General features: G+C 33.3%; 1 protein-coding gene across 4 annotated transcripts in view; it reads right to left on the minus strand.

Moving 5' to 3' along the window:
* Window positions 1–13,696, minus strand: part of Ahctf1 (AT-hook containing transcription factor 1) — a 62,399-nt gene that overhangs the window by 18,396 nt on the left and 30,307 nt on the right. For 2 of the 4 annotated variants that reach the window (XM_071600001.1, XM_027928573.2), the window contains exons 18-26: window positions 13,274–13,397; window positions 13,023–13,079; window positions 10,845–10,991; window positions 10,108–10,295; window positions 4,872–5,016; window positions 4,664–4,795; window positions 3,832–3,982; window positions 3,248–3,398; window positions 2,408–2,515 (exon numbers count right to left, since the gene is read on the minus strand). In XM_071600001.1, coding sequence (XP_071456102.1) covers window positions 2,408–2,515; window positions 3,248–3,398; window positions 3,832–3,982; window positions 4,664–4,795; window positions 4,872–5,016; window positions 10,108–10,295; window positions 10,845–10,991; window positions 13,023–13,079; window positions 13,274–13,397 — 1,203 coding nt within the window. The remainder of the gene's footprint in view (window positions 1–2,407; window positions 2,516–3,247; window positions 3,399–3,831; window positions 3,983–4,663; window positions 4,796–4,871; window positions 5,017–10,107; window positions 10,296–10,844; window positions 10,992–13,022; window positions 13,080–13,273; window positions 13,398–13,696) is intronic. The other 2 variants (XM_071600003.1, XM_071600004.1) reach the window with 2 other exon arrangements.

Here is a 13,696-nt window from a genome sequence, read left to right on the forward strand (position 1 = left end):
CCCAGAACTTTACCGTTAAGCTACATCACCCTCTTTTTATTTTGAGACAGAATCTCATTTAAGTTACCTAGGGCTGTTCTCAAACTTGTACTCTTCCTGCCTTAGCCTCCCCATTTGTTAGGACTGATTATGTATCACCATGCCTGCAGTTCTCTTTCCCTTTTACCAGTTATTTACTGAGCTTCCACTATCAGCCAGGCATTTATTTGCCATGAAGATTAACTGCTAAAGATTGACAATACACAGGATAAGGCATCCCTAGCAATCCATGTGCTAAAATTCATCTTTATCAACACTTAGGATATGACAGCATTAAAGTCTAGACTAACACCCACCCCCCAAAAAAAGTTAATTAAAAAAAGTTTGTTGGGCTGGGGATGTGGCTCAAGCGGTGGCGCGCTCGCCTAGCATGCGTGCGGCCTGGGTTCGATCCTCAGCACCACATACAAATAAAGATGTTGTGTCCGCCGAAAACTAAAAAAATATAAATGAATAGTAAAAAAAAAAAAAAAAAAATTCTCTCTCCCTTAAAAAAAAAAGTTTGTTGACAAAATAATCTCAAAAAGTTTTCCATAATGTCCCAGACCTAGTTTACATCAAATGATAAAATTGATTTCATTCATGATTTGTATTACACATACACAGTCCAAATAAGCTTAAAAACTTACAGAAAAATATTTTCAGGTCATAATATAGTTGTAAATGGACTTTTAATTTTATTTATATGTGGTGCTGACACTCAAATCCAAGGCCTCACACGTGCCAGGCAAGTGCTCTACCACTGAGCCACAACCCCAGCCTCCCCAATAGTCTATTTTATGTCTGTATTTTCTATAATAAAAACAGTTATTTTTTTATTTTTCCCAGATGCCAGTGTGGATCAGCTGAGAATAACCAAAGAAGAACAGCTTGTTCTGTTGCCCAGAAAGTTTTTTAAAAATCCCAGTTGTTTTGTCTTCTCCTGCATTCTATCCTTCAGATTCCAAAGGGATTTTCATTATCAGGGTGGTAGATCCACACAGATCATGGGTGCTTTAAGAATCAACCTATTACCCAGTGCAGAAATGAAAGCATTTTCATTACAAGGTCTTTGTACCTGTTATTCTGTACCAGTCACAGCCTTGAGATTTCTACCAAAACATGAACATCTAATCTAGACATTTCTTTCTCTATCTTCGTTTCTTTCTAATTTGTATTTAAATTCTGTACTTGTAAACAAATTGCTTACTTTTTAATTTAACTTTTCCAATATTATGTTAAAAGCTCTGCACTGTTAATATTTACATCTTGCCTATTTAGGTGAGACTGCTTCTCAAAAGCAAGGTCTGTATGACAAATGGCAAAATTCTTCGGGTGGTTTAGTGGTATATTGGGGATTAAAGCCAGGAGTGCTTTACTGCTATTAAGCTACATCACCAGTCCTTTTTATTTTGAGACAGGGTCTTGCCAAGTTGCTGAGGCTGGCTTTGAACTTCTGATCCTCAGCCTCAAAGCTCAGTGTGATTACAGGCATGTATCACCATGCCTGGCACAAAATTCTTATACAAGATTAAGTTATTCGCTAAGAAGAGTATGAAGAAAAAAAAATTCTTTTTTCCTTGTTACCAGGGATTGAACTCAGAAACATTGATCGACACTCTTGACACTTTTCATTTTATTGACTAGTCTTTTTTAAAAATTTCCCTTGGGTAAACAAGTAGGAGTGGGGATGCTGAGTCATAAGGGAAAAAAATGTATGTTGAAAGAAATTGGCAGAGTTTTATGTTCCTACCAGCAGCAATGCACAACAGTTCAAAGTGCTTTGCACACTTGCTCGCACCAAGTATTTTTGTAGTTAGCCATTTGAAAAGGTTTACCGTGACCTCAAGAGCATTTTTCTTTTTTTGCAGTAATACAGATTAATCCCAGTGCTTCATGTTTACTAGGCAAGCACTCTCCCACTGAATCATATTGCCAGTTATGAATATTTTTCAACTATCTGATGTTGCTAAATACAACTTATAATCACAATTTCATTTAGATGTGAAACACTGAATTTATTTATATTTGTAATATCATATTACTGATATAGTATTACTGCATCTGAAGTTCTATGAGACATCAAGTAGTCTCTGCTGTACAGGAGAAAGCTTCAATATGAACCAACTGAGATTAGTTAATAATTACAAAAACAATTTCTACAGAGGTCATCTAACAAGAAGATAATATCAAAGGGGGGGGGGAAGCCTAACATTTTACTTTACTCCAAAGTTATAGTAAAGAATACTTTTCACTAAGATGTCCGAAATGAGAAATTGATTTTAAAATCACCATACTGTCTAAATTTTAAAGAAACCATACATTAAACATTACTGTTGTAATTAATGCCTAACATTGTGTCTTTAAGGATGATTTAATGAACTCTCACCTAGAAATCCTCTGTGATGCTTTTGAAATGGGTGTTCCAACAAATGCCTCAGGCAGTTGTAGATGTGGGAAAGAATATACTATAGGAGATGCTTCTTCTATTTTAGGACTACAAAGAAAATAAAAATTTAACTTCTGATTATGCATCATGCTGCACTGATTTAAAAAAAGCTTTAAAGTAAAATTAGATGGAATAGGAAAGGACTTTCATTTCTTACTTTGCAATATCTACAATAAACACACTGCCTTTTAAAAAATGTTTTTTAAATATTTATTTTAGATATAGGTGGACACAATATCTTTTATTTTTATGTGGTGCTGAGGATCGAACCCAGTGCCTCACGTATGCCAGGCAAGTGATCTAACTCTGGGATACAACCCAGCCCCTTAAACTTTTTTTAGTTGTCAATAACCTTTATTTTATTTGTTTATATGCAGTGCTAAGAATAGAACCCAGTGCCTAGGCAAGCGCACTACCACTAAACCACAACCCCAGCCCCAGCCCCTAAATACACCATTCTAACTGAAAGTAAAACATTCTTCTTGTAAGAAAAGCAGCCACCATAAAAATGCTTTTCCTCTTTACATATGCTAATAATAAACACTATAATAATTAGGGTAGATTGTGATAAATACTTCTGGTGTCCAGGAAAAACTGCAAGTAACATGACCTTAAAAGGTATAAGAAAGGGGCTGGGGCTGAGTGGTAGAGCGCTTGCCTTGCATGTGTGAGGCACTGGGTTTAATTCTCAGCAACACATAAAAATAAATGAATAAAATAAAAGTCCATCAACAACTAAAAAAAATACATATTTTTTAAAAAAGGTATTAAAAAACATACTTATTATAAAGTGAGACGCTATTTCCAGGATCACTGCTTGTCCACACCTCTCCAATTCTAGATAACACATTATTGATGAAAGTGGATCTTGATAACACTGTTCCTGTCATGGCTTTCTTTGGAAATGCTGACAATGGTTTGGGTCTAGAAACTGTAAAATGAAGAATGTAGGATTTAATTGATTCTCTAACAAACAGGATTTTAATAATGTAATATCAAAGAATGGACAACATGGAAGTCATAATAAAGTTTAAATTATATTTGGTTTAAACTACAGCTATACTGAAATTTAACAATTTGGGATATGGTATAAAATTATTTAACTAAAAGTTGGGCACATGTCTTCAACTAAAATACAAGATTTTCATTCTGCGTTACAGTAGGAAACAAATTGTAAAAAACTTCCCAGAAAACCCTACATTTCATGGAACAGAGTAGTCAGTAAAAAAAAAAAAAAAAAAAAGACTGTGATGAAAGTATTAGTAAAAGTGAGTAATATTTAAAGTAATGAGAGTTTCAGAGAAGCAATCATTCAATATTTTTAATAGCCTGAGAGTTTATGACATTCTTCAATGAAATCTTACATTCTCGAAAAACTGATGATGTTGACAGATGGTAAGGCTTAGCTCTTTCCATGGCTAATTTTCTCTGGACTCTAGGAAGGATTTTCCCATATTGCTCTAATATAGAATTTCGAGCCACTGATCTCTCCCGCAAACGAGGATCCCGATCATTCTATTGAATATATCAAAATTGTATTTACCAGTTAAAATATAATCATATTATAAATATTTTCTTCCTCCTACCTATATTTTTCCAAATTGAAGATTTTGCACACAAACTTAATTGCTTACATCAATTAAAAATGTCTACTAACAAACATTGCTCCTTCACAACTATTAAAAACAGTGGTTATCATTTATTAAACATTTACATGAGTCAGTCAACCTGTTACTTCATAAATCTCTGAGCCCTCTCATAACAACTTCATAAGGAAATATTATTGGTTTACACACGAGGAAACAAAGGCTCAGAGCATGTCCTAAACACAGCAAATTAAGAATCAGTTTCAACCTTTGAAATCCAATACTCTCTGCATTAAGTAACTTCTGCTGCTGTCTCCAACTCTTCCTCTCATTTTTCCTGAGTGGTCAGTATGGCAAGACTGTGGGCAGATGTCAGGGCATAAATGGCATATACAAATATAGAAGAATTAGGGAGGAGACAGTAGAGGGATATTTTTTTTTAGAAAAAGAAGTAATAATATGCCAATAGACAAGAAGAACTTTCTCCAAGTTATGACAATAAAAGGCACAACAGATACAAACACTGCAAGTTCTTATGAATCAAATCAACCAAAAAAGTCTTCAGTTCCTTATTCCCTTCTCCCACACAAAGAAACAACTTTAATCATACCATAAGATTAATCTTCAAAGTCTGGTTCAGCTTCAAAGCAGGAATATAATTGGCATGCTGCAAATGGTGAACTAAAAGGAATTCATGATTCTGAACACTGGCACTGGACTGCAAAAATTTCACCAAACACTCCTAGAAGAACAGAATGGATTTGTAAACTATCAATTTATCTTGAATTTGTGATAAAATTACACTGTTAAATGATTACCTGTTCAGTGTTTGTAAATGGTAATTTCAATAAATCTTCCATTAAGCCTGTTTCCTGGCAGACTTCATAGGCATGCTTCAGTAATTCCTCTGCATTCACTTTATTAGAATGTTGTCGCAATAAACTCCAGGCCTCAACCAGGCACCTAAAATCAATAATTATCCAAGTTTAGTTTTTGAAAGGCTATTTAAAATGTTCAAAATTCATCTACCTATACAATCTCAAAGATAATTTTGCACTGCAATTTACAAAGATTTTTAAAAATATGCTGCATAATGAATATTGCTAATAAAAGATTTAATATTATGCTGCTCTGTATTGTTCAAGTATAAAACAATAGAAAAACAAAATAGAACTTCACAATAAAACAAAAAAGTGAGCAGGCCTGGATAGAAATTAAAGACTGATGTTATGATAGCGAAATATCAGGCTTTTAAGGTAGAGATATTTGACAGAGGAATGGATAAGAAAATGAATAAAGGTCTACAGGTGGTAACAAGCATATTTTATTCATGACAGATGAAAGTTATAGCTCATAAGTAGTTGATTTGGGCTAATCCAGAGCAAGGTCCGCTTAAAGAACTGAATTCAAATTTAACAGTCACAGACCACAAGCAGAGACAATGAAATGTCCTTCTTTGAGGAATGAGATAATTTAAAAACAGTGTTTCTTACATAGGTCTCTCCCTAAATCAAGACAGGGATTCTGTGACCTTTAGAAAAATGTCCAACTGAAAATGCACCAATACTCTTATCTTGGAAATTCACCTGAGTTTATCTATTAGAATTTAAATTACATGCAGGATATGAAACAATAATCCCACTGCAAAGATTATCATCTATATAAATGCCATCAAAAATGCATAAAGATATACAATATCTTGCCTAGGATGTGGTCATAGGTTCAATCCTGGTGCTACAAAAAAGAAAAAAAATAACCAATAAATAAAACCTATAAACGTTTACATATTCAAGGACATGAGAATACAGATATATATGAACATTGATAATGATTAACCTGGCAGTTAAATTTCTGTTGGACCTTTCATGGGAGAAAGGGGGCAGAATAAAAACACTCATTTCATGGCAAGTAGGTAACATAAAAGTTACAGCAATTAGTATTTATAATGAGCAGTTATAAATTAAAGAATCTAAGGAAAATTTGGCAGCACTGACCCAGACTTCCTGAGGACACAAAGTTACTCAGCAAAGCAAATGACACCTGCTGCTGGAAGGTCAGGGCTATGTGTTAATGTTATTACTAATAACACTACGAGTAGATAATACTCAACATATTCCATAGACTTTATAAAGACCAACAATTCAAAGATGCAAAATCTCTAAAATTCACTTATGAAATTGCCTTGTATTCCCTTCTATCAAAACAGGCATGACATTGTGGTCATTACAGCTTGAGTAAAGAAGAGGGATGGGTGTCTGCAGACATGTGTGCAGGGGGGGAAAAAAAATGTGTGCATGTGTGCAGAAAAAAACAATGTAGAAAAATTACCATTCAATTAAAATCTAGAAACATTAAAATGAGCAGAACACAGAACCTTTTTGTAGAAAGAAAAGCAAACAGGATGAAATGAACAGATCAGTATCAATTTTAAAAACCAAATATGAAGAAATAAAGAAGTATAACAAAATTTTGATATTTGTTAAATTTTATTTCAGATGTGTTCATGAAAACTTAATTATACTAGTCTATATGTTAAAATGTTTATTCTTGAGGATTGAACATGGGCACTTTACCACTGAGCTACATTCCCAGCCCTTTTTTATATTGAGACAATGACAGGGTATCACACCAAGTTACTAAGATTATAGGCATGCACCACCATGCCTGGTTTATTTTTAATTTATTTTATTGCAGTTCTAGGAACTTACATAGAACTTTGTGTGTGCCAGGTAATTGTTCTATATCTAAACTACATCTCCAGCCCCCTAAAATCATTTTGAAACAATGCTTGTAGCAAAAGAAATTTCAGATGAATCAATACCTTAAATAAAAACAAAGCAATAAGTGGTAGTAGAAACCATGAGAAAATTTTTTTTAAAAAACTGGAGAAGACAGAACATGATAATCATTATTTTCAGGACAGCAAAATCCATTATAAGCAAACCACTGTGAAAAGGTAAATTATAACCAGGCATGGTGGCACACACCTGTAATCCCAGCAGCTTGGGAGGCTGAGGCAAGCCAGCCTCAGCAACTTTGTAAGGCCCTAAGTAACTCAGCAAGACCCCATCTCTAAATAAAATATAAAAAAGGGCTCCGTGGTTAAAGCCCCCGGGTTCAATCCTCAGTAATCCCCCCACCAAAGGAAACAACAAACTAAAGAGTAAATCTCACAAGGTTAATTTCAGTAATGAATAATAAATCAATTAGGAAAAATTCAAACACAGTAAAAGAGGCAAAGAATTTAAATGGGCAAGTCACATAATAAATAGCTCCTTATGAAAAAGACACATCAAGTATCTGATAAAGGCAGAGTACAGGCAATAAGGGCCTTGGATCAAAATGGCATAACCCTCATGGAGGGCAATTTGCCTTAGCTCTCAAAATTGCAACTGCAAATACACTTTGTCTAAGTTATTCTACCACTAGAATTTCGTTCTCCAAAATAAATCCGAGCGTGTGAAAAATGTATAGCTACTCATTATAGCATTACTTAGAATAGCAAAAATATCTAAAGTTCATTAACAGGAACTACATTAAATTGTACATCTATCTACAAAACGAATAACTATGCAACACTTAAAAGCAAGGAAGCTCTTTATATATTGTTATGAAATGAACTCTAAAACCAAGTTCAAAAAGCATATTTCACAAGGGTATTTTTGCTAAGTTCATTCTTCTGGTATTTTGTTCAGAAAATCTCAGAAGAATGAACTTGAAGTTGTTAACAATGATTGAATTCAAGAGAAAAGCTAGAAAGTCACTTGTGTTACTATTTTATACTTCATAAATATTGAAACACTCCACATGCTTTTCTTCCTTAAAAGAAAAATTTGGACAAATTTTAAAATGAATAAAAACACATTTGACATTACTCCTAAATTTAGCAGATATACCTAACTAGAAGGATAGTAAGATAAAATTTTTATAATTCATCAAATATTCTCCAACTTCGAAAACTCTATTGCTGGCACTTACAAACAAGTGCCCTAATTCTATTATTTTGCTTCTTATGGTAGAAAGTGATAAAAATGTGAAGAGCAGTAAGAAATTTTTTTGATTGATGAAAAGATAGTCTAGGGTTTTAGCAGTTAACAGATATAGAAAAGTCATTTCGGTAAACAATTTGTGTGTAGGGGGGTCTTGGCAATATGGCAGAAAAACTAGCCTGAAAAACTCCTGTGACAAACTCTTAAGATACTAAAGTGAATGTAAATCATCTTTTAAAATGCATAGCAAAAACCACAATGAGAAAAGAAATTCCAAATAGGCAAACAAGGAATCACTGATTTCCAGTTTCCCGAGTAAAAGAAGACTGCGAAAGATGCAGATGCATCAACAATTACACATACTAAAGGTCATTATAATAAAAGGTCACAACAAGGACATAGCTCAGTAGAGTACAGTAACTGTACTAACAAGGTTGTATTTCATCCAATGCCACCAAAAAATAATAAAAGGCTAAAGTCATTAAAAGAAAAAATGATTTAAAATGCTGATGTAGCTAATATTAATATCACAAAAAGTTGGTAGTTTTGCAAGGAACTGACAGATCCCACCCACTTCAGAGTAGGCAACTTACCATGCTTTTTTTCAGTAACTTATTGAAGAGACCAGGAAAAGTCATTGAGGACACAAAGATTTAACATCCCTAGTCCTATTTTGTATTTTATTTAGAGACAGAGTCTCACTGAGTTGCTTAGGACCTCATTTTTGCCACTGTGCCCATACAACACGTAATTTTTAATCCCAGCATTTACAAATTAAAATGTCTGAATAACTAATAGGAAGAAGAAAACAACTCATACTGGGAATTTAAAGTAATATGTAGAAAATGAATGTGCCTTTTTAAATCAGTTAAGGAAAAAACCTAAAAACTAGGTAAGCTAATCATTCAACTTGAGTTAAACAGTTAGGTAAAATAAACCCACAGAAGGTAGAGGAAAAGAGTGAAGAAAATGATTATACCTATAAAACATTTTTCAGTTCTATTGCACCATTATGATATGAAGACCAAATAAGCAATTTTAAAAGCTGACCATCTAAAACCTTTTTTTAACCTCAAGTTTATCATTGTACAGTGCATAATGATTAACTTGCAAGCACAACAGCCAAGCCAGAATTATGATGATGATGATATGCACCCACAAATGTACCTCACAAAATCAAGAGATTACCAGAATAAGTTGTGGAAAAAAGACTGATGATATTAATAAAGAGGAAGAGGTTGAGGTCCTGGACTTAGGATAAGTTCAAGAAATGACAATAATGACTGATCGACCATTACCACCACTTATTAATGATTTACAACTTCTGCAGACAACTGTAATAGTGCTTTTGCCATTACAATTTAAAATACCTCAAGGTGGACTTTATTAACCCATGTTACAAATGAGGAAACTCAGCCTCAAAAAAGATAAACTGCTTTTTTTATTTGTTTATGCTTGATACTAGGGACTGAACCCCAGAGGCGTTTTACCACTGAGCTATATTCTCAAAGTTTTAAAATAACTTTGTTTTCAGAAAGGATCTGGTAAAGTTTCCTAAGGTAAATTCAAACTTGCAATCCTCCTGCTTCAGCCTCTGGATTGGCTAGGATTACAGGTATGCACAACTCTATCTAGCTAAAAAAACAGCTTTTGACCATATTTTAGAAAGTGGTACAAGTAAGGTTAAATTCAAGTCTATTCGAGTCCAAAGAGTACACTATCACTTATATAAATTAAAGTAGCTCAAAAATATTGTAACATCTTTCCATCTAGCATAGGGTAAATCTCAAAAGAGAAGATTAGTATTTTCAGGCTTGAAATATTAAAACATTTTCAGCCACTTTAAGTACTATTATATAATCACAGCATTTACAGATACAATTGTAAATCTGTTTGGCACTAGGCATTGTATAAGTTTTTCTTAACACTGAAAAATCAAGAGGCATAAGATATTTTAGGGAATGCAACCAAAGTAAAAATACTAGATATTGTTACTATCTATTCCTCAATTTCATATTATTAACATACATGTTCAAGAGTCTATACTTGCAAAAGATGTACTTACCTATTAAAAAGCAAAACAGTGAGGTGAAGGATAACATCACTACCACTGGACACTGTTGGCTTCATTGTCTGAATATATCTGAGAGCTTGTCTATACTCTCCCTGACTCATAAAGGCTTGAATAATTTTTGAATGTTGCCATGACAGAGGTTTTGCAGTAGCTGGGTGAAACAGAAGGTCCAACCCACTCTGCAAAAATGACACGAAATTGTAAAATATAAATACAATCCTTTGCATTTAGACAAAGAAGTCAATCTTAAAAAGACAAGCAATATTAAAAGCCAGTTTGTGGGGGGGGAGGGAATCAAGATATAAAATCAGTTTAACTGTAAGATAAAAGGAATTACTTTAACATATAAGTTTTAACAAAAGCCTTATATCTTCCAGACCTCAATAAGTTATATATAAAATCTTTCCATTATCTGTTTCATACATGGATGATAAATCTTGCCTTCTATGGTTCATTAAACACTCCAAACATATCTCTAACATATCATAGTATTTGTATTATCAATAATTCTCATTTGTTTCCTTCTTTAGACATTAACTTAAGTTTTTGAAGTTTTATCCTTGTATTTTTATTGCATAAGGTAGTGCTTGGTGAAAGCATTGATTAAAGTGAATTCTCCTTAAATTACCTCTAAAAATACACTATGATCTTTAATATCAAATTTAATCTAGTCAGGTATACTTTCTGAAATCCTAGTAATTTAGGAAAGCTTACATTAAGTGACTTACCTCAAAGTCATTATGATCAATCAGCCAAAATCCTTGAATAAGTTTAATTTGACCCCAAGAAATGGCAAAGGCAGTTGGAAAAGACTCAATGGGAGTATCCGTTTTGTTTGGAAAGGAATACATAATATCAAGTAACAAATAAATGGTCTTTTAAAAAAAAGGATTAAGGACAAAGAACAAAAGAAAAAACCACTACATATGTATTCAGCATAGGTTGCAACAGAATGTAGCATTTAAAAAGTCTTGAAAACATATACAGAATATTTTACCCATCAATGATTGAACATACTTTCTTCAAAGATCACAGATCATTCTCTAACATAAACCATGTTATGTAAGTTATCACATATGTTGGCACACAATTGTGATATTATCTTAATATTTTTAGCATCTTTAGTGTTATTTTGATAGCTGCCTTTCCATTGATATTAATTTTCGTGTTCTCACTTTTTTCTTGATTAAACTCATTTGATTTTTATCAACCATTAGCTGTATTATTTCTTCAATTTCATGTTTCTGTTACTACTCTGAATTTTTTTCCTCCCTACTATCTAATTTGAAAATCATTTGTTAATTTAGCTTCTTTCTGATAAAAGTACTTTATGTTATAAATGAGTACTGTTTCATCCCAGAGATTGGTATTTTAAGCTTTTATTATCACTTAATCCAAAGCACTTTATATTTACTTTTGTTGTGCTTTCTTCTTTATCTATGTGATATTTGTAAGTGTACCATTTAATTTTGAAGTAGCTAACATGTAGAAGTGGGATTCTATATATCTTAAGGTAATTAATTTCTAATGTAATAAATCATGCACTGTTTCCTCAAATTAAAAAAAAAAGTAATGGAAATGCTTTTTATATTGATTGTATTGCTTACACACGTCAAAACTGATCAAACTGCATACTTCAAATACGTTCATTTTATCATACTTAAATTTTACCTCAATAAAGCCATGAAGAAGAAAAAATAAATCAATCAATGATACTGCAGACTAAACCCAGGGCCTCTTACATGCTAGATAACCATTCTACCACTGAGCTATTTCACAAGCTCTTTTTATTTTCAGACAGGGTCTCAGTAAGTTGCCAAGGCTGGACTCAAACTTGTGATCTTCCTGTCTCAGCTTCCTAAGTGGCAGGGATTACAGGTGTTCACTATCATACTGGGAGTAGAGTTGTATCAAATGTGGATACAGCCAGTATCCTATGCTTCATTTATTCTCTATTTTGTTATGACAAAGGAGATGAGCTAAAGCATACTTTTCTCTACACAGAAACGAACTTAAAAACTTGTTTAGAGAATTTAAAAAGCAGAGCTGTAAGATGGAGAAAGATGCTTAAAATATTAATATGCAAAATAAAAGGAAGTAGTTTACTAAAAAACAACAAACAAACAAACAAAACCAGCTGTAAGCCCAGTCATTTATTGGGCAAAAAGTCAGTAGCTTAAAAAAATAAAAACAAAAAAAAAACCACTGTGAATCTTTATTAATTATAATGAAGCAAGATATTTTAAGAAACTTACATTACCACAAAAACATATGAGTTCAAACAATGCCTATTACCTTATTAACTTACAATATGTTTATTTTCTGCACGCATGTTAACCCCATTAAAAACTACTTGCCAGCAACATTCTAGAGCAGTTATTTGGCTTTTTTTCTTTCCATTCCTGGGGTCCAACCCAGGGATTTGTGCTTAGTAAGCAAGTACGCTACCCCTTAGCTAAATCCCCACCCCAACTGGCCCTAGAATAGTTTTTGAGTTTTAGATACATTTGAGAATCTGATAAAAGCTAACACCCACATATCCCTAGAGACAGTTTTTTTTTTGGCTGGTTGCTTTTATTGATAGTGGGGACTGAACTCCAGCAGAGCACTGCCACTGAGCTACATCCCATCCCTTCTAATTTTTTATTGTGGGACAAGGTCTTGCTAAGTTGCCAGGCTGGCCTCACTTGAACTTGCCATCCTTCTGCCTTCACCTATGAATCACTGGGATTACAGGCATGTTGTACTACAGTGTCTGGCTCCTAGACACATTTAAGAATCTAATAAAAACCAAGGATCATATTCCTAGAACAACAAATAATTTTGCATATAATTTTAGGTTGATCATAGGGCCTCCTAATCCAACCAAGAGATACTGGATGAAGACGACTTATTTTAAAGGATACAACAGAGTGTTTGTTTACTTCAGTAACGTTATCTAATAAATATATGTCTAGTAGTGCCTATAAAAGAAATGGGGAAAAAAAAAAAACTTCAGTGGATCTTATATTCATCCATTCACTCACTAACATACTCATTTATTTGTGCTCCTTCTTTTCCCTAGTTTGTGGCAGGTATGAAAAACATAGTTAAACACGTCTCCTCTCTCTAGAACTTTCAAAGATTCAGTAAGTGATAACAATTACTGTAAACCTACATGTAGACTAGCAGGAGGATATTTTCCTGTGCCTCCTTCATCTCGTTTCCACAACTTCTCAACTTGATCTCCTAACTGAGAAACCAATCCATCAATCATCAAACAATCAGGGTTCCACTTCCCTCTGTAATATGAGAAACATATTAGATATTAGTGCTAATTACTGGTATCAAAAAATAAGCACCAGCTCTTAAAAACACTAGCTATCAAAGAAACAAGAGAGGTAAAAATTGGATCTCATTTTAGCATCATAAGAACTACAGAAATAAAGGAGCATTGGTCACATATCACTTAAGTTGCCTCAAATTCAGCAAGGTCAAGTCCTAGGAAAGAATGCGTTCTAAATAGTAAAATGTCTAGAACTATTCTACTTTTCACCATATTGAGCAAAGTACCATACAGTATAGTAGCTTAATATAGTAA

The sequence above is a fragment of the Marmota flaviventris genome, chromosome 12 (genome assembly GCF_047511675.1).
Source record: "Marmota flaviventris isolate mMarFla1 chromosome 12, mMarFla1.hap1, whole genome shotgun sequence".
In the NCBI taxonomy this organism is placed as follows: domain Eukaryota; kingdom Metazoa; phylum Chordata; class Mammalia; order Rodentia; family Sciuridae; genus Marmota; species Marmota flaviventris.